The sequence below is a fragment of the Penicillium cataractarum genome (genome assembly GCF_028827025.1).
Source record: "Penicillium cataractarum strain IBT 29864 chromosome Unknown utg000001l, whole genome shotgun sequence".
In the NCBI taxonomy this organism is placed as follows: Eukaryota; Fungi; Ascomycota; class Eurotiomycetes; order Eurotiales; family Aspergillaceae; genus Penicillium; species Penicillium cataractarum.
In genome coordinates this window covers 775,245-799,851 of record NW_026622737.1, presented here as the reverse complement: position 1 = coordinate 799,851, position 24,607 = coordinate 775,245, and the positions used below count along the sequence as shown (strand labels likewise).

Genomic DNA, 24,607 nt, shown 5'->3' with positions numbered 1-24,607 from the left:
TCAAATAGAAATAAATGACTAGACCGGAGTATGCGTGTGCTTGAAACTCGGCCTCGCTTTTTTTTTCGCGGAATGATGTGAGTTACTGAGTATCGCAAGATATGAGATCTCTAGATTGAAATATTTTAACTCACGATTTAATGTCAATGGGTCCCCGTCTGGTTGTCCCAGATTTTTGAATTTCATGCTCAATTCTTTGCTCAGATGAAGGCATGACCGTGTTCTGGGGTTCTGGTGTAGGTTCTTTCAGACCCTGTGGCTGAATTTGTGTTGTCCATGGAGTATATTCTTCAGTGAGACTCGCTTCTGGAGACGGATCTCGGCCAATTTCTCAAGTATTTTGCGCAATTTGGAGTTTCTGGATCGGTTCTATCGGCACTGTCGCTATCCACGGATCTGCCAAAGCAGCCTTTGCCGTTGATCGATCATTGGGATAAGGTTGCATAAGAGACTTCACAAAGCCGACACCAAGCTGACTAACTCCAGTATTATGGAGCTCTGTCGCTGGGAAATCTTGCTCGCTTTTATGAAGAGCAAGTGATCTTGGTCGGAAAGAGGGCTTTTTCGCGAGAATCTCAAAAACGGTCTCACCAAGTGCCCGTATATCAGCTGCATAAGGGCTGCCTTGTTCCACAAATCCCCAGACTTCGGGTGCAATATATCTCCGTGTGCCTTTAGCAGTCGAATATTGCCCAAGTCCTTCTTCGATGCGTTTGGTTATACCGAAATCCGCAAGCTTCATCCACCACTCGCCATTTGGGGGATGTGATTTGATAAGGATGTTCTAGGTAGGTAGGCAGGCAGGCCGGTGTCAGTTACTCTCTTCTCTTTGCATTTTTATTCGCATCGAGAAAAACGGCGAAATTACGTGTGGTTTCAAATCTCGGTGGGCAAAGCCGTTTTCATGCATCATACATAGACCATCGAGGATCTGATATGAAACTTCTTTGGCATCGGTCTCTGATAAAGGCGGCGTACCATGCAAATATGTTGCCAGGTTGCCGGCTTCAAGATATTCCATCGCTATAAAAAGCTGCTCGTCTCCCCTGTACCATTCAAAAGACTTGACAAAACATCGTTCATACTACTCAGGTCAATGACGATATATTCACCGTAATCAAGCAGACTTTCAGGACTAGTAGAAACTCACTCGCAAGTATGAGAATTTTGCAATCGCCTCCAACTCTCGATTGTAGTCAATCGGTCCAAGCCGTGAATCCAGGTAAATCTGGTTGACAGCCCGGAATACTGTAGGTTGGGCTTTGCTCTCTTCCATATATCGGTCATTACCTTGTCCATGGATGCACCTTTCTAGCCATATAGTCCCAAAGCCGCCGCTTCCAATACGTCTTTCACGTTTCCAATGCTCCCGTCTCGGAACAAGGCGTCGACGAGAGAGTGGGTCGGGTTCTAGGAACGTGTGAACTGTCTCAACGCTATAGTCGGGAAGAAAATCGGTTTCAAGTTCAGAATCTCGGACAAGGTCGGGGACTCTCGCCATCACAGCGTTTTAGTGGGGGGTTCAGGAGATGTCATGGAGCAGGAGGGGGCCAAGTTGCGGCTGAGCTATACACATTTGCGTATCACCTGATAATCACCACCATCCAATGGTATGGCGGGATTTAGTGCTGATTTGGGAAACAAGGTTGATTTTCTTGTTTGCACCTGCAATGAACGAACATTGATGCCCTTTGAAAGATACTTGGAAGAGAGTAGCATGTAGTAAGATCTTTACACAGGCATGACTGCAGGTAATCGCCACAGCAATCATAAAGTACCAACGCAATCTTCGGGTCAAGAAGCCGCTTAATATAAAGCTCTAGATATCAGGAACATAAGATTCATGCGACTGCCTTCTCATAAACGTGTAAATCATAAGCTAGACAAAAGGAAATTCGAAAGAACGTCTTCGTCAGGGTATCACGAGCGACAACCAGCACCATCCATCCAGTCCAGCCAGGAGTACAAGCTCAGATGGAACCAGAACCAGAATGGAACCAACTAAACCAAAACCAAAAACGCAAAACCCCAGATATAGCAACGACCGATCAATGCAAAAACCAAAGTAAGAACCAAATGAAATCCGATTGCAATGCAAGTTGAGTATGTATAGAGACTGTAGCGAAAGAAAAGGAATGAGCAGGAAGTTATATGTAATTAGGGATATGGCTGGGTTAGTAGCCAGCCATATGATTATGATGTAGTGAAGGGAATGGAGGGGGACAATTAAAAGTCAAACTGAGAGGTAATAGAAACTATTCGCCCCCCTCAGCAAGACTTTCCCTCAAAAGTTCTTCGTCGATGTTCTGCGGCCGAATATTGATTGGCGCCTGTGGCGGAGGACGTAGACCCAGAATAGGACCCTTCTGATTAACGCCTGTGAACCTAAACCGTATCTGTGGAGGAATTGGTTCTGCAGGTACAGCTTTAGGCTGAACTTTTGGTTTCGAGACAGGAGCCTCGGTGTCGGACTCAACTGCGTCGTCTGAGATAGGCGCCATGCCCCACCGGCCCAGCACCCAGCCACCCATACGTCGGCCGAGCGTAGATGATTTTCGGGTCAAGTGTGTTGCAGTGGAAATCGAGCTGTTGCTATCTGCGGAGACGACGGATGCTGATTCAGACGGGAGATTATTGCCTGCTGCGACGGATGCGAGAAGGGATCGTGATGATTGACCAGGAGCTATGGCGCGGTCTGCCGTTATCATTGGCGCCGAGAGAACGGGTGGTGTCGAGACCAGCTCGAGACTAGGCGAGACAATGCGCTGCGGAATACGCATGCCCGGGTGCCAGTCACCCATGCGGGTGTGACGGGTGGTTGGCGTGTGGATGTCCATTCCAGCCACCGAGAGCAAGCTATCGTGCGAGGTCGATTTGCGCAAGGGTGGGAATTGCATCGCAAATAATTCTTCGGCGCTGGGCGGTGCAGGGCTGCGTAATATGGAATCACAATAGGGTTTCGTTGGAGATGGCTCCGACTCTTCCGGGATGGATGGGTGGGTAGCAAGACCTTCACTGTACATATTCAAAGGCACCGGCCGCTCGTAGTGGTCTTCTTTGAAGTAATCGGATGAATCAACATCAGGTGTATCGAGATCATCAAGCGCTGCCAATGGGCGGAATGGCATATCGAAGCCCTTGCTATTCCGTGCACCAATTATTGGCGAGGAAAAGACGGTGCTATCTGGGCTGGTAGGTTGAGAGAAATCGTATCCGCGGTCTACACGGTCGAAGATGGAGGATGTGCGGAAGGCAGATCGCGGAGAGCTTGCTAAGGAGTCAGCTGCTGGGGATTGCAGCGACCAGCGGCGGGCGGATGTGGGAGGGATCGACACGGATGTTTGAGAGAGGATGGTGTTCATAGACGAGCCGGAGGATTGTGAGCGATGAATAGAGCGACGAGGTGAGTGGGCGCCCATGGCGGAGTGAAGAGGAGCAGGGCTTCCAAGGGCTGGTCTTCGCTTCTTGACGCGACGGTTGAGTGGTCCCTTGTCTTTCTTCGAGGATGTAGGTGTATGATAATGGTGATGAATATGGAATTCCTGCGAGACCCGACGTTCTTTCGACTCAAGCTCTTCGCTAAGAGTTGTGGACGGAAGAGGCTCGGCATGCTCATCGCCACCAATGCCGACCAGCGGTTGGTGAGTGTGGATTTGTTCACGCAGGTTTTGCACCTCCTGGTTAGAGCTTTCCAGCATCTCGCGCAACTCCATAATTCCAACTTGCAGGTTCGCATTGTCTTGCAAGATATCCTTGACAAAGCGTGAGACAACATGCGTACCAGGGTTGCGACCAAGTTCTGATGCAGCCGCCGCGCCCTTGAGACGCCCGGCCGCATTATCCAATTCACGCTCGACGGCTCGTTTTCGTTCCAATCGCTGAATTATTTCTTGGTGTTGCTCGCGCTCCTCGCGCGCTTCAGCTTCAATCCGCTCAACCTGGTCATGAAGATCGCGCAGCGTAGACTCGGCATTCTTCCAGCGCTGCACGGCAGATCTCTCATCCTCCTGTACCACGGATACCTGTTCCTCTAGTCTAGACTGTTCCGTCTCCATCAGCACAAGTTGTGCCTCAAGGTCTGCAGCGCGTGCTGCGGCGACAGTCACGCGGCGCAGTTCTGCTTGCGTGCTCTCCAATGTCCTAGTGAGTGATTGCACATGCTCGTCGGACTCAAAGACCGCCTTGTTCAGACCCTCGAGTTGCTCGAGCAGGGCGCGGTTCTCCTCAACGATGCGTGCATTCTCCGCTTGGACTCGGTACTTTTCGCGCTCTAACGCATCCACGCTCTCTTCAAGCCGTTGGCGGTCCTCTTCCGCCTCGGCTATATAGCTTTCATGGCGATGTAGGAGGGCCTGTAGAGCAAATGTCAGCGATGATGAGCTGGGACTAGATGTATCTGCCGGTGCAGAGTTATCGCAGGAAGCAAGAGTGGCCATGACGGACGCCAACACAGTGTGAGAGGACAGAAGACCTCGGTATGAGGGTATCCATCGACCAAGGCAGAGCAGAGCAAGCAAGATTCGATCACAGGTAGTTGACCATCGTTGGATCAAATCGAGAAGAGGAAAAGAAAGCCCAAAAGCTTAAAGCCAACTACGCGTGCTTATCGCTGAGGAATGATGAAAAATGATGTATCAAACAATGCACTCCTCAGCCAGCCAGCCCCAGGCACATACAAAACATCCCGCCCGATCGCGTCACGAACGATGTGATCCACCTCTCCATGAAATCCAAGGCTCACACAGAAGCAAGACAAAGCAAAAAAAAAATCATCACGTACCTGGCCCAATCTAGCGGCTGTTTCAAGGTCCTTCTCCAGCCCCTCGAGTGCAACCTGATTATGCTCAAGCAGCGCGCAGTCCTCGCGACCGCAGCAGCAGCGCAGGCAGACCGGCGTGCGCGAGTGGGTTGGAATGCTAGGGAGGTGTGCCTGGAGCTCCGGGTCGGGGCTCCCGGTATGCGGGTGCAAATTAGAATCCATGGGTGGGTGGTATGGGAATGTGGCCCCTTCGGAGCGCCGGCGGGAGCAGGGCTGTTCATCCGTAGATGAGAGCTATCGTCCAGAGACCGGCGCTGAGGATGGCCTTCTGAGTCGCAGCAGTAGAATGAAGAGAGTGCGGAGTCACAGAGAAACAGAGCCCAAAGCTCACTTATCACGAGATCTCAAGACTGCCAGGCACAAAAAGCGGAGAACTGATGGGGGGTTGGATCAGCTGACGGCTGATGTAATTGGTGCCTGACCGGGATTAGGTAAGCGTACACACTGTGCCCAAAGCGGTTATATTGATTTTGTAAACGTTTACTTAGATGGAAAAATTTCTATACTAGCACAATAGAATCAATGAGTCAATTTCAAAGCTAACCCACTAGAGAGCTATACGTCAATGGTCCTATTCTAGGTCTCGTGTTACTGTTGTATGCAGCTTATGTTCCCAGTCACCAAAGCATCGGAGCTGCTAAGTGGATCTGTACAGATCACTGCATCGTTTCCAGGATTCAACTGAGGACGTATTCTTGATGTAAATACTGCTACTTTAGTAAATCGATCATTGTACTCTTACACTCGTCAAACAACAAGTAATCATTATTAAATATGAGAGCCCGTTGATGAAGTCGCTCGATCCGTCGTGAGCAGAAGCATTTTCCCCTCGAAGGAGATGGAGGGTTCTTGGTTCAAATAAGCCTTTATTTCCTGATAAGGGCAGTATTTCTCCCAATTATGCAAGCGTACCTAATATAGCTACTAGAAATTTTTGGAACATAAGCAGTATATAGGGCGGTAGAAGTGGCCGTCATCGCCCGCCGATGTGTGCGAACTGCGGGGCAAGGGTTCACACTCAGCCCCCACAATCGGGCTGTAAACCACATCTCCTCTGGTTTGGTTCAGCGCCTTAGATGCCTTATGGACAATTGAATCTTACACCTATGTCTTCTATGCTTTCTCTTTTCCCGAGTTATGACGAATCATGTTTCACCCATCCAAGGATGAGTATCAGATCGAATGGATCCGTGCTCTTCCTATCGAGGCTGTGGCAGCAACGGTGATGCTCGACTAGATTATAGGTCGGACAGCTTGGCCGGGAGTTACGTTACTAAGTAGATTTTGCCGACCTGTCAGAGTGTAGAGCCAATCGCTTATCCGCCCCTAGTAACCACAACACCTCAAACCAAAAGAAACCTTTTCCTAAGTGTAAGCAAGAGCCGTAGGTTTTCCCTGGACTAACAGGATACACAGTACGGGGTTTGAACCTTTTTAGAATTTCCTATTATTCTATGATTAGTGTGAGAATTAACTCGACGGGTAATCGAGTGCTATGGCTTATATCCTACCTCCAAATAAATTGTGACATTGACCTGTGCGATAGATTCGGGTTGACGGGCTTTCCTGCATAATTCGCCGCCAGTCATAGTCACGCAGCCAGGACATCTCATGATCTGCAGGGTCCTTTAGTGCCAATTCTTGTCGAGTCTCTAGACGTGAGAGTTCTATGGGCTAGGCTCTGGTGGCGTTAGGGTGGCGTTTAATGTTAAGACAAAATTTGGCGAGCGCCTCGTATTCCTAAGCTGTGCTCCCGCCAGTCACTTTATACAAATAGTCGTAATTGCCATGAAATGGTGTTTTGAACTGTGATAATCAATCAGACTCCCCACTTCCTACCCATACCAAGATGGCCATCTCTGAAGACATGGACAAAAGAAATGTATACTCAACTGTGCCTCTGCCTACCGATAGAGAGGCGAAGCGGATGCAGGGACGCATCCAGGAGATTATTATTGCATTCGCTGTTATGACATTACCATTGTTAATCTTCTCCGGCATTCTGCTCGGATTGGTCTTTCATTATCGCATCAAACAAAACGACTTTACCTCCAATGATCTAGCATTTGACTCTGACCAGGATGATTCAAGCGTCTATTTTGTTCGAATAAGTGCAACCACACTCACCACCGTTGCCTCGTGGTCTAGCACAATCGCCCCAATATTAGTTGGCTTTGGTTGCGCTCTGGTGTCCTACCCTGTCGCGAAGGGTCTGCTGACGGCCTCGGAAAATCACGAGGTTGCGCAGCTACCAACGCCTTTTCAGCTCTCGTTGATTGTTCGCATGATTTCGAGCGGCTCATTCTCTGCCCTTTGGAGCTGGTTCATGTATTCCTATGGCTGGAGAGGAAAGCGCGAGCACCAGGTTCGAGCGATAAAGAGTCTAACGACCGTATTGTCCCTCGGCATTCTCTTAAGGTGTGTCATTTTAAGTATCTGGAAATTCTACCGAGTTGCTAAGTTAACAATGAAATAGCACTCTTGTCATAGTCACCGACACCTGGCTACACTTCACTACGAAAACCGTTAACTTCATCCAACCGGACGTAAACCCCGACGCCTCTGGTCTTGGATTCGGCGTATACCAGAATTGCACGAACGTAGACAGCAGTCTCCTCAGCTGCAACCTCAATAACCCTGCCTCGGGCGATGTCCTACTTCATCCCGACCCGATGAGAGTTCTCTCCAACATTTCAGATACAATGACAATCCCAATTTTCTCGGTGGGCCAAGATCAGTACGCATACGTCGCGAACCCGGAAATATCTCGCCTATCGCTTCTCGACTACACCGTCTCAACATATGCTATACATTCGCAATGCTCTCCCATTACCTCCCAGTGTATGAACTCTAATGATGTTTCCGGGGTTCGCACAACTTTCAGCTGCCCTTTTGCGTTCCAAGGCGCCGTCAACACAGCCGTAGGCGCATCCAACTCCGTCACCATGGCCTACTTCACAGATTCAACTGGATTTGACAATAACACTGACGAAACCTTGATCGGCAACCCCTATTATTATTCCGCCGTGATTCTAGCGAATATGCGCAATGCACGCCCGATAGCTCTGCAGAATGACCCGGAGGTTCTGTCCGGCGGACACGGTGGTGCTACTATCGTCGCACTGGGCTGCACATCTACCGTCTACGATGTCGAATACTCTTCCATCAACGGTACCATCAAGAGCTGGAAGTCTAGCAACTCTAACCGTTCCACAACGCTCATCGTGCAAGGCACGCAGAGGCACACAGGCGTCGGAGACCCAAACCTCATCCAGGCTGCTAGCGTCGCAGGGCTGGGCAACTCCGCACAAGATATCGCAGATCAGTTTGCACTAGCATATAGTCAAACCGCCTTGGCAGTTGCGTCAGGGGCATTCGAGCCACGCACCGCTTTGGCGTCCCAAGTGCGAGAACAGATTCTTGTTGCGCGCGTTCCTAAAGCGCCACTGTTTGCCCTGATTGCCACCAATCTGCTGCTTGTGTTGCTGGGTATTATACTTGCCATCGTAGCTCTGATATCTGTTCGGGGCAATACAGGAGAGGCACAGGCGCGTTTGAGTATTCCTACATTAGTAGCGGCGCTGTTTGAAGTAAACAAGGCAAGGCTTGTGAACGAGGTAGAGGATATGTTTGAGGAGAGGCATGGTCAACGAGGACCGCGTATTGGGTTTGTAAAGGCAGCGGAAGGAGGTTGGGTGTTTCAGAGCTGGCGTCCAAATTAATTAGATGTGGTAGGTTGGAATATATGTGCAGTATTTTACACCCAGTTTCCTATACTTCTTAAATACTATTATGTTTCCTAGTTAAAGTAAATTAATTTAATATCCCTTTTGATCTTCTCTTTTGATCGGTGTTTCTCTTCCATAATCGTGGTTATTATTCTTCTTCCTCTAGAAGTATGCACGACCTCTATACTCATAACCGTCTCTCTATATATAACGTTAAATCTTCTTATCTTTCTGTATATATGCGCTTCTTATGTATAAAGGGACTTTATGCACTACGTATAAAAGTCCGATAGTTATAAGCCCGACGCCTCTAGAGCGTGGTTTATTATACTCAACTTCCTGAATGCAAATAATGATATATTTTGATCTTCACTAGCATTAGTTTCAAAATTTTATTGTTTACTCCCTTTCAGCATAGAGCTATTCGTCGAGATACGCGCAATATAGCTGGAACTCGGTGGACGACCAGGATGAAGGAACAACTACACCATATGAGCTGTGCGACACCAAATTGGCAGTAAGTCCGATTGATCAAATACAACCGGCGTGTGACTTTGACAGCATCCTGGACCACAGATAGGTGAACCACGGACAACGCAAGATTGCGGGTTCGGGTGATCGACGTGCAGCATGTGGCACACCCTAGAATTGCGGCGGTCGTCCACTTCTGATGCTATATCTTAAATGAGCATTGGTAAGTTATTAGTTATCTATAAGAAGTTAGGCACAGGTAGCTTGTTTTGCTAATCTAAATATGATTTAGTGTAGTTTCTAATGAGACTCGAGAAACAATGCGGGAGTGCTCATGAGGGAAATTTGTTTTCGAATCGCTGTGTAAAAAATCATCTGTCTAGATTAATCTAGTCATGGTTTCCTGTATCGTTCCTGAAGTTGGATTATAAACTACAGCAAACTAGACTGGGCACGGACTCGTATCTTGGTCTAGTTGGGTGGACCAACTCATGATGGGTCAGGGTGACTGACATCACCATCATCATCATCTTCTTCTTCGGTTATAACGCTTGGCCAGAACCAAAACCATTCTACGTCTGAGAATAAGAACGGACAGATCCGTAACTTTTACTTATATATTCTCTTGTGATCTTGGAGTTGCAGGCCAGAACCAAGCAGACCTCCCTATCCTGTCTTTAAAACCGACCCATGGATACAATAAACAAAACATCTAATTGTGTCTGGCACAATATGATTCAGTGGCGGAGATCAAGGTAAGGTTTGGCCCATCCGCATCTAGGCACTAACAGAAACTGCCTTTACAATAAGCCTAGCTTGCGCGATTCCTATGCCAAGAGTGCCAAGAATGAAATCAGGGTAGAAGGCCTAATTCTTCCCCCGCTGATCCCCGGTTATTATCCGCAAACGGCCCCAGTCCTATCCGTCGGGACGTAGACCACGGCACTTGCATGGAATCAATATGATAGTTGAACATTCATGGTAAATGTAGATGTCAGGTGAACTTTCATAACTAAGAGAGAGAGTGGAGATGCTTGGCACGCAGGATCACGAACCGAATCACACCAAGTTGGAGTACTGTGATCGCTAAGTTCGTCGGCCACTAAATTAATGACCGAACATGATTAGTATGAAATTTTATTTATATTCACAAGCAAAATAGAACATGTAATTTGATTAGCTTAGCAAGTTCCTCTCTGTAGGCTTCGGGATTTATCCGGACCCTTAGTACTATTTACTCGGGTAGCTTTACCATAAGTCAGTAGTTTGTCAGGTCAGTCCCCGGGATGTTGTCACGAAAAAGAATTGTCTAAGAAAGCTGGGACAGTATGAGTTATTAATTCTGTTAGGTTAATGCGGTCGAGGATGAGGTCAAGTGGAGCCAATCTTGGATTCAACAGGTTGGTTGATTGAAATATCCCAGAGATGACCTGGATACGCGATCAATCAATCAATCAATCATCAATCAATCAACACTCTATTAACCTGTTGCAGCCTAACTAGTGGCGTAATGGCTATGCAGGCGCTTCCTCCGGCGGAAGCAAGAGTGATCCGAACGCCAGTGCGCATGAAACAGTAAATACATAGGAAAACGGCGTATCGCCAATAAAACAGCCCAAATTTCAGCCCAAAACAGTACCCAAACGCCCGTATTACCCACGATCCCACAATATATCTTTCGGTCCGCCCTCACATTGGCCTGCTGCTTCCTCTGTATCTCCATCCCTGGTATCCCTCCTGCTTCGTTCTCGATTAGTGGTGTTTATTGTCGACTGGTGTGTCGGCGTGTTGGATGTATTCTTCCTCGACCTCTCGGTGGCCGTGGGTTTAGCGTTCCTCCTACCCAGCGTCTTCACCACCTATGCCTGCCAGTCTATCCTGGCTCGTTGTTTCGTCGCCTGTTGGTTCTGGTTCAATCTCGACGTGCCGGAACTGTCCCAGAAGGCCTGTTTGGATCATAAATTCGGCCACGTAGCGGGTGGCCTGCGAGTGCGATACAATTGCATCGTAGTCCGTCGAATCCCTAAGATCGGTCATCCGGATCTTGTCAAGGAGGGTCTTCCTCAGATCAGCGTACAACGGGCACTGCATTAAGATGTGTCTCGGTGTCTGAGACCCTTCTCCACAGTAACACTGGTCCGATTCGACTGCCTTGATTTTAAACAAGAAGTGATTCAATGCGATGCGCATGGATCGCATTTGAATTAGTACTGAGGTGTATGGCTTCGAAAGGGATTCGAATAACCTTAGCACGCCTGGATACGCGATGTGATGACAACCATTGTGCCAAGGACACTAATTTACTATAATACTAGACACAATGGAAAGTGGATCACTCAGTATAACCCCATCTATGCGGTAATTTACCGCTCCATGTCTCGATATTTACAACCGACCTATCCGCCCTACAAAATGCTAGATTCCTTGGTTCCCACCCTCTGTTAAACGTTCAATGACCAAAATGTGCTCTAGTTTGAAATTTTTGACCTGCTGCAACATTAAGGACGATAACCTACCATTCCTCTCCCAACCGTGATGACTCCCATAGTCAGGAAGCCGATCCATGGGACCAGGAGTCACAACACGCCTTCACTCGAGGATATCACGGATACACACCACGCTTAGAGTAAAATTCCATCTCTTCGCCGGGCCGTTACACTCAGGCCAAGACTGGCCTATTTTCATTGCCATCATCCTCATTGCCAACATCGTCATTCCTTACTATAAGCTGAAGAGCAAACATACCTTGATAAAGAAGAGAATTCAGGAAATAATCGAGTACCAGTAAATCGGTGCAGCCCTAGGCCGAAATGCATTAAATTAGACTCGCGAGATCGCTCTTTACTCAAGATGCTTTCACAGTAGACAATTTTAGAGCCTCACACCTCCCAGGAGACAAAGATTAAGCCCAGAGAATAGTATTGAAAATAAAAAGACGTTTTTGAACGGGCGTCTATTGGGATAGTTAACTCAAAGCCTTCATTTTCTGCTAGGGTTAACTATCCCTATAGATGGTTAGAGCGCTTAGAGCCCCAGAATGCCAGCAAATCTAAAAGAATTGAATTCACAAGCCTTATCAATCAATGTGTCGCTTAGACATACTCAGAAAGCCATCTGGAGCCCACAAATATAGCTATTAATCAGCTTCTGAAGGGCTATCAGCTATCATTGCATATCACCACAATCCTTCTACAGGAAAATCGGGACTTCCAGGCTGGAAATAAGACACAAAAGCAAAAGCGCCAGAAGTCGACAAAGCCCATTACTCAATCAGGTGTCTTCCTGAATTATCAGATAATGGTAACTTTCTGATATTTCTTAGCACTGGCTTCAACGCTAAGTGAATGTTAGTTAAAACGGGATTATCTATTTTTTTGTTTATTTCACTCTCAGTCTTGAACTAGTTTGTCGAGATCCGCGCACAATATGGCTAGAACTCGAACGACGAATAGGAAGGGGGAATAGCTACAATATTTAGGCTATGCGAAATTAACTTGGCTGTGAACTTGATTTATCAAATGCAAACGGCGTGTGCTGACAGCGATGAGGAATCACAATGGGTGAATCACAGACGACTCTAGCACAAGATTGCATGCTCGGGTCATCAACGTGTATCATGTGGCGCACTTGAAAACAGCGACCGTCAAACCCTTCGGACGTTATATCTTATTCTTACCTCCGAGAAACAATAATTTGGTTGGGGAGAGGCATGCAAAGAACAGGCAATACTATAAATACATGGGTTGCTGGAAGCAAATGTTTATGGTCTCGGTTTGGTTTGAAAGGTTCAATCAATTGCCCGGTAACATATTCATCTTTAATAACAATAATATACTTTAATCAACCTTGAAATAATAGTATCGTTCTCCATAAGGCTTGCTTGACATCCTCTCAGAGATTATCTACTCATTACTTCGTGCTCTTTTTACAAAATTATCCTTGCATTCCGATGTGCTAATATATTTCTGATGAGTGACTAAGTAATTACAGCAATAAATGACCCACAGCATCTGGAAACATGCAAGAAGTCCAGGGCCTGCAGTCGCTACACAATTTTATGCAGTGGTAAACCTGGGTTTACCCGCTCCGGGGCCAGTATTCGACTGAGCTTCCACTTGTGACCACAGCTACTCTAGGGTTAGCTTGGATAATATAGAATTTGTCCTATCTAGATTCAATAAGCCATGCACTACAATCCCTACTTGAGTCAGTCTTCCCCAGGTGTTCCTAGACCGAGTAACCGGTTATACCGGTTGTGGGTCCTTCTACCGAGGATGATAACGCTTGAATATCTGACAACGCGATATAGGATAGGAATTTGAATATACAATCTGCTAACAGACATAATTCCATAGCATGAAAAAGATTTCTTCCAACACTCTCAAATCACTCTCAAATCAAGTTGGTGAAGCATAATGTGATATCACCAGCTGCAATATCAATAGTTCTGGAGACATCACCGGAATCCATCGCGGTCTCCAACCCTCCTTATATGGCAAGCGCTCCTCTCGAAACATCGCTTTTACATATTTTGTTGGTAGGTTATAAAAAGCCCCCTTACCGAAAATAGACTGGAAAATAGCAGCTTCACCACAAGCTACCTTGTGTTTTGAGGAGTCGAAATTTAGTTTAGAGTTCTTTGCCTTTTGCTCTGTATATCGCTGCTTCCGGAACCGACCGAAGTCAGAGATTGTGAACGATTCTTTGTTGCCTGGATACTGAATTAATCTGTCAACCAAGTCTGGGTTTGGATTAATGCAGTCGCCCAACGCACGGTCTTCTCGAGAAAGAGACACGTCATGTTCCACGGCATGAGGGCGACCAGTCTGATCCAAATCTAGCACAGGTATTCCAGAATCATTCACTTGTCCCGGGTTCCGCAAGCCGATATGAGAAGTCTCATCATGAACAGTAAATGCTCTCTTCACTAAGGTATGTCGGATATCGATACCAACGCCGATGTGTTTAAGAGCATCTTGAAGCTGGTTGGCCGTGATATTACGACCATCGCGGGGAATTAATCCGTGGTTCGCAAGAGAATTAAGGGCGGGGCAGGGAGATCGTAGATCCCCTACTGCTGCAGGGCGATATTCGCCTTCTTCCAGTGCTTGTGATGGACTAGACATTTAATGTATGAGATATGTGTGCAGTCCTAGATTCTGTTTGTTTTTGCAGCAGATGTTAGGACAATTTGTAGGTCTCGGTGTATCGCGGCCCATTGCAAAATTGCAAACATTACGTAGGGTCAGCAGATACTTGCGTCTGAAAGGTCCAGCCCCATCCATAAAGACATAACCAGCAGTGAGATCATATCTTAAAATTAAAATGAAAACTTAGTTAAAAAGTGCTGCTAAACACGAAATCATGACGGTCTAGATCAATCATTTGCAACCATATTTGCTCCATAAGGTATGGATTTCGACCACAGCCACAAACTTCATCAATCGATTTATTCATCATAACTGGCCGGTTTTAAAATATGTCGTGTATTGGCCAGCTTACAAATGAGAGAGGAGAAAGATTGATAGGTCCCGCAATGTGTCTTGCGGAGCTTAAGCAGAAGAAGTGTTGATTAAGACTAGATACAATGTATGAGAATATGGGGAAGCTGTGTGTGCCCTAGAGGCGGTCAGTGAATTCTGCACTTCGGATAAATGTTTGGCCGATCCGGTCCCGGGTTCATCTGGCCCTCGGCCGGGTGCTTCCGGAGGCCAGTCTTCCACCTTGCCTTACCCCGCAACGTCATCCATCATGAAGTCTAGATTGCTTACAACCGGCTACTGTCAGATATGGTGACAGAATATACTAGATTTTCAGATAATGCATCATAATCTTTAAGCAGGGTATTGGTGTAACGGAGTATTTCGTCGATGGTCCAACCGTGGTTGGCATTGCTCTGATTAAGCGTGCTCACTTGATCATCTGCGAGTGCGATATCCGGCCATATGGTACATGTTGCTAGCCCTGAAGAACTCTGGTTGAGCGTTAGAGCAAGGTCCAGACCATGCTAGTGAGTTCCTTGGCAGCAAGACAAACAGTTGCCCCCTTTAAACTTAGACTTTTTGGAAGTATGAACCGCTGATCACTGAGAGAAATCTCTTTCAAATTGATTGTTTTGGTGACCGATCAGACGACACCATCTTTGCAAAACTTGTTTAGCCATTAAGACATTGTGGTGACGAAACCAACAGCGTTTGTTCTCGTTAGTGTGGGAAAGTATGCTTTTGGGTAGATTGTACTCTTGCAAAATATAAATTCCCTGATATCCCTCGAGTGCTGAGACAGGGATTGAAAATTATTGCAACCGGACTTCTAGTAAACCAAACTGGATCTCAGCAAGACAAATTGGTGTGGAACATCAACTGATTTACCTAAGTCATTCATCATGCCCCACGCTCAAAGAACTATCAACCCCGCCCGGGTCAATTTCTTCCGGGACCTGAAAGGGGATCTTGATCCTAAGGCATTGGAAACGCTGGACCCAGAGAAGTCCACGTCCCAGGGCCTACCGCGAGTAGTAGGCTCCTCTACGACTAAAATCGAGAGATATCCATGCATCACTCAGAAGCCTACGCCTACCGCGATCGCCGGTAGTATTAGTGCCACGGCCCTTCAAGTCGGACTCGGAAAGAATATACCCCGCTGGAAGACCGGACCGACCAAAACCGTCAACTTCGCCGTACTTGCAAATGGATATCCAAAGCCGGAGCTTGCTTTTCTAGCGGCGAAAAACTTGCAAGAAGCCGCCAATGAATGGAATGCGCTGAAGCTCGGCGTGCAGTTTGAATGGGTTTATGAGATCGAAGATGCCGCATTCGTCCTCACCTACGCAAAGGAAGTCAGCCCTGGGACCCTGGCAGAGGCCTTTTTTCCGAATGATATGGATTTGAACGTGCTGAACGTCTATCCTGCTGCATTCGAGGAAGGGGCAGTGCAGTACTTGAAGAATATTTTCTTGCACGAGCTGGGCCACGTCCTGGGACTGCGTCACGAGTTTGCGCCGGAGCTGGAAACTGGTGCCAACCTGAAGTCGGTTCAAATCGGTCCACGTAACCCATCATCAGTAATGGCGTACGAATTCCCTCCCAAAATGCAGTCTTCGGATATCGACAGCGCTAAAGCATTCTACCAATTCCCTGGAAAACACCTTGGAGTTATGCAAAAGACTGGTACGCTGCCTATTATGGACTACGATGCAAATAACTAGCTTCACGGACTGGGCGAAGCGAGATCAATTGCTGAGCTATCCTGAATGCTCAATAAGGACGAGCTAAAAGTGAGGGTTTTTAATGTTTATGTTTTTTTACCGTCAGCCAAATTGAAACCCTGTCGTTTATCATGCCACCATAGTATTTGAGCTCCGTATATGTCTGGGCACAGACTTCCCATAATGTATTGTAGCGGTCATATGGCTAGTCTGTAATGTATTCCAGGTCGTCTCAGTCAATCCATCTTCGTCGGGACCGTTTATCGTCAGAAACCACTTTTTGCGGGACAACACCTCTCAGGAAAGTTATATTACTGGAACCAAAATCGGACCCCTGCTGGAAGACCGATATATACCTACTCTAAATGTTTTCGGGACATTCCCCCGACCCCAATTACCCGGAAAATTGATTGTTTGGTCAGATCTTTAAGATCTTTTAATATCATGCTTAGTTCTATCAATATATTAGATAATAATCCAGGATAGTCACGTAGAGTGGGCTTACCCTATAGGTTAGACTTAAGCATGATTTAGGGTTTTTATCTGTAAAGCATGTTTGGCAAGGTCTTGCTAACTACATAGATAACTATATCGTATATAAAAACTAGTGTAGACCGAATTACCACAGTACGAATACCAATAAACGGGCAGTTTAACTCTAGCATATTGATGTTCCAACTTTATAATCTACATGCACCAGAATCCTTTACAAGAAAACGTCCACCCATGTGGATAGGTCGATCAACGTCAAAAGGAGCCAATTTAATCTTTGGAGATATTCTAAACAGCACTGCCTCTCTTATGTATTATCATCCTGTTTGATTAGTCTCACTGTTTATATTAATTCTTAATCACTTTTATTAAGGCTTACGAGACAAGGGCGCGAGCTTATGAAGCGTTATTTCCTGTACGTGCCATAAAAATGCGCGAACGCTATAGATGAGGCAACCGTTTGTTGTTAAACGTGTGAATAAAGCCCGAAATGAACTATTCCGCCTTCACGAGACTAATAGAGAGCTCGGAGTGTTCGCCGAATTCTAAAGCCTTGCCCTCGAAGGAGAGATGTCCGAAGATACGCTACCTACCCTACTGGAGAATTCAGCTTATCTTTGATCGTGTGCATCGGGTGTGAGGGGTAAACGAGAAGGTATCGGCACTTCTACCAGATCAATTAGGCATATATAATAGCACCTCACACCAATAGCTACTGTCTAATTTTAGAAAATTCAAGCTTGAGTGGTTCGCGGAGTGGGTTCAGTCCTACCTCGGAAGGAGGACCTACAAGCCAAATTATTAGGCTTCCTCACCACTCTTCCCGATCAAATTCCTGATTTTAATTATAGTCCTGTCCCTTGCATATATAGCTAGAGTCGAAAACAGATCCTCCTCTAGATGCACAATTATTTCCCGGCTTATATCAGAGACTACGCTAGTCCGTATTAGGTTATAGTATAATCAACCCCTATTTAACCATATCGCGGTTTTCAAGGTAGGTTAACAATCGGGTTTCAACACTCAAGGAGTCAGTCCTTGTAAAAAAATATATATAAAAAACGGTTTAAGAGCTGGCACCGTGGTTGAGCCATGCACCCTTTAGGATAATTTTCGCATCTTCAGGCCTATTCCGTGGTTACCGTTATGTCGGTTCGGTAGTTAATTAAGTCAACTGATACCCATCATAAGGCAGCACCACCCGAAACTCTACTTAGCCAAATACTGTATTAGCTATCCCCCTTCGACGTCATCCATACTTTATTAAGACTAACCAAGAAGTTTCTTTAAGCTTAAACTTCCTCTTTTTAGGAGGCTCATGTCGAGGCCGCTAGCAGTACACCTCGCAACTAGGCCAAACTATGTTTAAGTGATAGTGTGAATATAAATCTGATTGAGATTTGCGGCAACTTGAAAAGCCCTAGCGATACAAAATGATTGGTATCCACCATGACCCCAATGACCCCTATGGCATAGGCCCCTCTAACTAACAGGTGCTGGCCCGATAGGGCTTGGACCATCTGTCTTTACGGCTGGAACTGTCTCATCAACACCAGCGGCGCCCATGTCATCGAGAGCCGCGTCGGCATTTGCCACAACCATGTCTCTGTTATGATCATATGTCAAATGGCAGACCTGCCTGTTGATCTCAACATCGAGTTGGAACACATCCGTGTCCAGCTCGTAAGTGGTACCGCTAGAGCAGCTGTTGCTCCATTCATGCGTAGCCTCGTTGAACTGGAGGTAAAACATCCTCATCTTTGAAACTTTGGCCAGATTCGGGCTTCCAACAGGTGGCTGGATGCTGAAGAAGTTGGTTAACTTTGCGTTCTTCAAGCCCTTGTCTGTGCTCTCCGACGACAAAGTGCTCATGCTCTCCACGAAGGAATCCACGGCGCCACTCAGCTCCTGTAGCTTGTCACCCGGTAAAGACAGGGACTTGAACAGGTCGACCAAGGCATCCAGCTTGATCGTGGTGGTGTTGTACTTGTTCTTGACTTGAGTCGTAGTCATGTTGACTGAGGTGAGGAACTGGCCCATGTGAGAATAGTACCAGTTGAAAAGTCCATTCGCTGCGGCGTTGGTCATCTTGATCTGGTTCTCTGGGACGCTGATATCCCACTGATCAGGGTGAGCAGCATTTGCGATTGCGGCCAGACGTGTATTGACAGCTGTACACAGCATGGCTGTTTCATCGTAGATGTCTTGATCGCTCTCGTCGCTAGCTGTGCCCTCGAGGCGCACAGTGCTATTTGCCTTGTTGACCAAGTCAAACTGTTCCCGAGTAAGTTTCTTGGTTGGAGTCGTATCCGTTAAGGCTCGTGCCTTCAAATCGGCATTGAATTCATCTCGAGTGCTGCCCATCAGCGCATGGAGCTTGGCCAAAGTAAACACCTTGTGCAGGTAAGGGTCGGTATGGGCGGCCATGGCCACGTCATCCGTCTTGCTCATGGTCGAAGACAGACTGCTCTTGAGAGTGAAGCTGTCTTTCTGGACGCCATGAGAGAACACGGTGACGTTCTTCGTCCCGGAGCGAACAGGGGTGAAGACGATGACGTCGCCAGGATTCAGAGTGATGTTTTTGGGGAAGAACCATTCCTTGCCGTTAAACGAAAGGAAGCGGACGGAGTGTGCCACGAATGAGACTGCATGTGAAACTTCGCCAGGATCGACTGTCAGGACCAACTTTTCATTCTTGTCGTATAGCCATACGGAGAGATGGTCCGTGGATCCCGAGAGAGAGTTGGAGACAATGGCGCTGTTGGCCGTGAGCAATGCAGACATGTTTGCGAGTTGTAAATAAAGTATTGAAAGAAATGAAGAATCGTATTGATTAACAGAATAATCAACGTGGGTAGGTCAGTTCCCTTGGATAGAATTAAGAGCAATAGAAGCTGTGGGATCAACAAGATACTTATAGCTAAAACTTGGTCTATCTTATTCACACACTTTCTTCCCCGTGATATAGAAATTTCGAACACCTAGCTAAAACCGCCCAACTCTGTGAGATATTGTGGCTAGCTGACATAGTCATACGCGATATCTTCACAGCACAAAGTCAGACTGTCGGGGTGGGGCGAAATACGAGGGAATGGAAGCATAGGAATATTAGGCGAGGGCTGTGGTAGTGCCATGAAGCTCTGAAATCAAAACTCAGTCAGCCATATTCACCAAGTGGTCCTTTTTTGCCGACGGGCCAGAAACCTCTGATTTTGATATATCTCAACGTAGTAAAAGCCTGGCCCTGATGATCTGGGTCCCTTCTTTCCAGAGTTTGCATTCACTCGCAGCTGATGAAGCAGATTTTTCGGACGGGATTGGTCTTTTCCCTTTCTAGAGTTTTTTAAATGCCACCTCGGTACGCTATCAGCCCAAGGATATCCCACTCGCTAGATATTGCTTCCCAGAAGTGTTCAGTCTGGCCGTTTTAATAGCTAGAAGTGGCCTATTGCGCCTTCATGAATTGCGCCTTCATGAATTGCGGCGTAGTGGCTGAGAGGCCTGCGAAGCGGAAGCCCCGTCTAGATTGTCTGATTCGGCATGTGCTAAAGTACAGACATAGTGAAGTTAAGGGAAGTACGTCGCTTGGAAATTTTGAGAACATTACCTTAAGTTTGCCTCAGGCCAGGACTATCTGCGTAATCTAAGTAAACCAGCGGCGGTTTTCTCAGAAGTCCATTTTTGGATACGTACGAAAGTCAAGTAACTAACAACTAACCCACCAACCATACGCAATTTCAGTGAATGCTGAAACGCTAATTAAGGAGACGTTAGGGACACGGGACTCCTGCAGGGAGTCAAAAACGAAAATACAAAGCGTCCCATTGCATACATTACTCAACGAGCCGTCCGGTGCTCACTCGCATCCCACCCCGTGGAGGTTGCTATCTTTCAAATACCTCTTGCTTTTACATTCAAGGTGTCCCTTCTCCTCCGCTATTCACCTCTTCCTTTTCTGCCGTCTTGAAAATCTTCATCTTTCAACTAGGTACCACCGGAAACTATCGCTTCTTCCTAGCCTTGGATGTATATGGGTGTGTCTATTGGTTGGAGTGTGGAGTTGCTTAGAGTCCTGATTAGGCTTGTAGTCGGTATTGGTAGTACTTATGTTGCGAAGGAAAGGCCATAGTACCTGTTGCTAGGGATACGGAAAACAGAATTCAACTGACTGATGTTGTTGAATAGTGATGTCTGACTTCGATCTATGCCCTATGGGATTCCCGACGCCCCAAGCGGGGCCCCGCCTTGTTAGTGGGTCAGCTGAAGTATTTGAGGCGGTTGGCCAGGCTTTTCGAAGCCGCCACGCATCACATTCGCTAGGTTCTAGTGCCTAGTGCCGAGACCCTTTTGATCTAGAATGCGCAACTGTCCAATGTTCTGCAAACAGCATGTTCGGATTATTGTGTTGTCAGTGCATGGTCTTACGTGATGCCTGCTGATCACTGTGAGTAAGTGCGGATAGGGTACAATCATGTACCTTCGTTGTTATGAGGTAATATTCTCAAATATCTACTTGAAATCATTTTCAATGCTATATTTCTAGTAAATACTAAAGAACTTGAGGTCACTAAATGCGAAGTATTAATTTACGATTTAACTACGTGAAAATTCATTAGCCTTTATAACATATTGGCAAAATCCTGACGCATACCAGAACAGCTGTTAATAGTTACTTAACTAACAGTATTAGTTACTTTGGTATGTGTGATAATCAATTTTCTGCGTCTAGAATAGGAAATATACCGGAAATTATGCTTTGAGGGCCAGGGCCAGGACAGTTAGACCCTGACCCTCTGAGGTGTAGGTGGAGGGGCTAGGCCTAGGGTAAGTCCGGTCATTCTTTTGGTTGTTGCATTTTTTTACTATTTAGTATAATGAATTCGTGTGTCGTCTTCCCTGAAATGATAGCGCGCTTTCTTTGTTCTAACGAAAGATCTTGATAGTGTTATCGACACCTGCCCAAGGAAGCAAATAGAGAAGAAGAAAAAGAAGAAGAGAAAGACCTAAATAGCTCTATAAGGCAAAGAAGAGCGTCGGTCCTGGAAAGAACTATTGAACCTACAGAGTAATCTATGTAGGTTTAAACGGGAGGACGTATAACTAAACGACCGAGTACACTCTTCGTCCCGAGAACAACCCCTTCGGTTGCTAATACTCAACAGGGTGGGTCTCCGTAAGTGTCGGGATACCTTTTTCTCCAGACATTCAAACTCACCAGGCATCAAACTGCTTTATTGACAGAACAGGGAGTATTGATTGATTGGGTGGTTTTGGGCAGGCCGCTCTCGAGGTGGACATCACAGCCGCGGCGCTAATTCGGCCAGTCCTACTTGACACGTGACATGCCGGACAAATATCGACACACGAGGCTGGTATTTGAACGCGCGATAGGCGGTAAGTAATTCTCGACTTCGCAGTTACTCTTCTAATGGAGATTTCCTCTTTAGAACTTTATAGGCCTTTTATTTTGTTTTTCTCTCCTTCTCTCTTTAGATTGCCAGATTGCCATATCGCTATCGCTCAATGATTTACGACAGGCGTTTATTTCCGAGGCATTAGACCTTAGTTAAGAACTCAAATTATGTTACAGCAGAGACCATAAGTTTAATTTTGCTTTGTATGGTGTGTTCATTTCTAGTCAGATTATGACGAAGCTGCTTTGTTGTTCCTAGAACCAGGTACAATGGAGTTATCCAGTCGACTAAGGAACATTCCAGCCAGAGGATTCTTTGGCCTCATGATGTTCAGTATTGATACAATATTTTGTAGCGATGATCTGATTGTTGAATTATTGGGCTGGGATTGCAAGTGTTGCACAAAAACCCTCGCTGCCAGAAACAAGGGAAATGGCATAAAGGTATTGTACTATTGGTCGTCAGCCCCGTTGTGTGTCAAAGGACGAAGGGCATTAAATACCTTTAACGGGGCAAAATCCCTGATTAGCCTTGCGAGGCTAGCTATCTGACTCGCCGCTAATATACAACGGCGGTTGTTTTCCATCATATACCAATCCAGCACCCTGCACGTTTCACCCTGGATGATGGTCTCTTGATGGTGCCGAATCGTGGAAGCATGTATGCACAGATTAGAAAAAATGACATTGATATCATTCATACTGTTGGGTAGCCGAAGGTGCCCGGGAAGACGTTGAAAGATGGGGATGAGAATTTCATCATGACTCTGATGTTGTTGCCTATAATGCTCGCTCACACCAGCATCATTACCGCATTTGCGGATTCGGCGGGTGTGAGGACAGCTACGCTTGAGCAAACTGGCTGACACACAAACGTAAGCCAAGGAAGACAAGGTGGATGTACCTTCACCGGCAAAGATCTCGCATAAATTAAGGGTGCGTTCTGGCTTGCTCTCCAGGAAAGACTGCTCAGAAGCAGGAAGGGTAGTTATAATCTGCGTTTGGTTAGTCAGCGCCGTTTGGAAGAATACTAGTTAATGTCAATCGTTATCGCATAAAGACCCACCGATGTCTCGTCAATAGCCATAGGCCTTCCAGTCCCAATACTAGCGTACAAATCCAAGCAAAACGCCATCCAAAAAACTCTTCGGCGTTCTTCTCTTTCAACCCAATCTTTTGGAGGAGGAATACACATCTTGACATCTTGAATTGGCCCATCCAATTGATTGAGACCAGTAGCCAAGGAGAGACTGGAGGCTTTACCTACACTGACCCATGCTTGTGGGAGGGATACCATTCGCAACTCGTAGATAGATAATAGTATCCACACTTGGCAGTGCGACAAAGTGACGATCCCCTGCCTAAAGCTTTCTGTAGTCTCGCCAAGTTCAGCATACTTGCGAGCGCGTTGATAGAATTCACCGTGGAATGAGTAGTATCGATCAGAGGATAGTGATGCATGGCACCAAATTATATACCGCAGGGAAAGCGATGGGCGTGAAGGGGCTGAGAGACTTGAGTTGACAAAAAAGCGGCGTGGGTGAATGATGGGTATAGACGGGTAAACCCTCTCGAAGAATATACTGTCCCTTGAAAATTGTGAGGATTTTGCTATAGATTCTCTTCGGGCGGATTCCCTTACAGGGCACGAATGGTGTCCTTGGAGGGAAGTTGCTCCCCTAAGGCCAGGCCAGCAGAGTTCGATTCAGAATAGCTTGAATTGCCAGGAACCACCGTAAAGTGCGTATGGCTGACCCGACAAGCTTCTACCCCGTTTGCAAAATGTTTCGTGGGACCAAACAAAGAATTTTCAAGCCGTGGTGACTGTGACGAAGGAAAGCCGATGTGTCCAGATAGAGGCATATTATGCTGATTCTCAGGTAAAGATGACGAAGAGGACAATTGCAGCACAGGGTAGGAATGTTTATCTTTAAGAAGCTCTTCAATTTTGGCTGGTAGAAGAATAATCATTAGCTGTATGATAAACTTCTGGAAGCGGCTGGTTAGCCTCAGTTTTAACATACTCAGGCGTGTGTCTAGGTCTTGTAAGAGCTTTCGTTTCGAACCACTCCTCTTGCGTATTGCGTTGTAGATACAGTCTTTCCCTAGACGTGAGCAGAGGCCACAACGAGGTTGGGTCCTATCACATTTCAATTTCCTGCGCCGGCACATGACACATGCGTTATAGTTGAGCTGGGGGCGGTCCCCACTTTCCATGATTCAAGTGTCCAAGTCACACGTGACCACAGCGCCACGCTCAGGGACTTTCGGTCGATTATTGTTTTGAAAAAGTGAGACGAAATCTCATTGCCGTTTGGACCGCTTTTAGCTTTTTCAGTCTGGTCTCACGGGGATGATAGCCGACTCTGGGTAATACCCGATCGAGAATCACTTTTCCATGTCAGGAAACGTGGAATCGGGTCAATTGCTGACCCGACCCCGAGAGGGATCATCAGTCCCATTTGCACGGAAGTGAT

At 46.6% G+C, this 24,607-nt stretch overlaps 7 protein-coding genes across 7 annotated transcripts; 2 read left to right on the top strand and 5 right to left on the bottom strand.

The window, feature by feature from the left end:
* Positions 1-331: 331 nt before the first annotated feature.
* N7496_000290 (Tetratricopeptide-like helical) lies at positions 332-1,021 on the bottom strand (the record flags this gene model as incomplete). The annotated part of the gene is made up of 2 exons (XM_056693221.1): positions 332-784; positions 869-1,021. 2 exons carry the CDS (start codon positions 1,019-1,021, stop codon positions 332-334), a joined length of 606 nt encoding a protein of 201 aa, XP_056559950.1.
* A 1,234-nt stretch (positions 1,022-2,255) lies between these two features.
* N7496_000289 (uncharacterized protein) lies at positions 2,256-4,981 on the bottom strand (the record flags this gene model as incomplete). Its single annotated transcript, XM_056693220.1, has 2 exons — positions 2,256-4,352; positions 4,781-4,981. 2 exons carry the CDS (start codon positions 4,979-4,981, stop codon positions 2,256-2,258), a joined length of 2,298 nt encoding a protein of 765 aa, XP_056559949.1.
* Positions 4,982-6,668: 1,687 nt separating this feature from the next.
* Positions 6,669-9,127, top strand: N7496_000288 (uncharacterized protein; the record flags this gene model as incomplete). Its single annotated transcript, XM_056693219.1, has 3 exons — positions 6,669-7,237; positions 7,296-8,223; positions 8,966-9,127. The coding sequence occupies 3 exons, from the start codon at positions 6,669-6,671 to the stop codon at positions 9,125-9,127; spliced, it is 1,659 nt and encodes a 552-aa protein (XP_056559948.1).
* A 4,283-nt stretch (positions 9,128-13,410) lies between these two features.
* N7496_000287 (putative peroxidase) lies at positions 13,411-14,144 on the bottom strand (the record flags this gene model as incomplete). The annotated part of the gene is made up of 3 exons (XM_056693218.1): positions 13,411-13,448; positions 13,580-13,729; positions 13,793-14,144. 3 exons carry the CDS (start codon positions 14,142-14,144, stop codon positions 13,411-13,413), a joined length of 540 nt encoding a protein of 179 aa, XP_056559947.1.
* A 1,259-nt stretch (positions 14,145-15,403) lies between these two features.
* N7496_000286 (uncharacterized protein) lies at positions 15,404-16,225 on the top strand (the record flags this gene model as incomplete). The annotated part of the gene is made up of 1 exon (XM_056693217.1): positions 15,404-16,225. The coding sequence occupies one exon, from the start codon at positions 15,404-15,406 to the stop codon at positions 16,223-16,225; it is 822 nt and encodes a 273-aa protein (XP_056559946.1).
* A 1,974-nt stretch (positions 16,226-18,199) lies between these two features.
* Positions 18,200-19,501, bottom strand: N7496_000285 (uncharacterized protein; the record flags this gene model as incomplete). Its single annotated transcript, XM_056693216.1, has 1 exon — positions 18,200-19,501. One exon carries the CDS (start codon positions 19,499-19,501, stop codon positions 18,200-18,202), a length of 1,302 nt encoding a protein of 433 aa, XP_056559945.1.
* Positions 19,502-22,582: 3,081 nt separating this feature from the next.
* On the bottom strand, positions 22,583-24,347 carry N7496_000284 (uncharacterized protein; the record flags this gene model as incomplete). The annotated part of the gene is made up of 3 exons (XM_056693215.1): positions 22,583-23,125; positions 23,197-23,719; positions 23,773-24,347. The coding sequence occupies 3 exons, from the start codon at positions 24,345-24,347 to the stop codon at positions 22,583-22,585; spliced, it is 1,641 nt and encodes a 546-aa protein (XP_056559944.1).
* Positions 24,348-24,607: the final 260 nt, after the last annotated feature.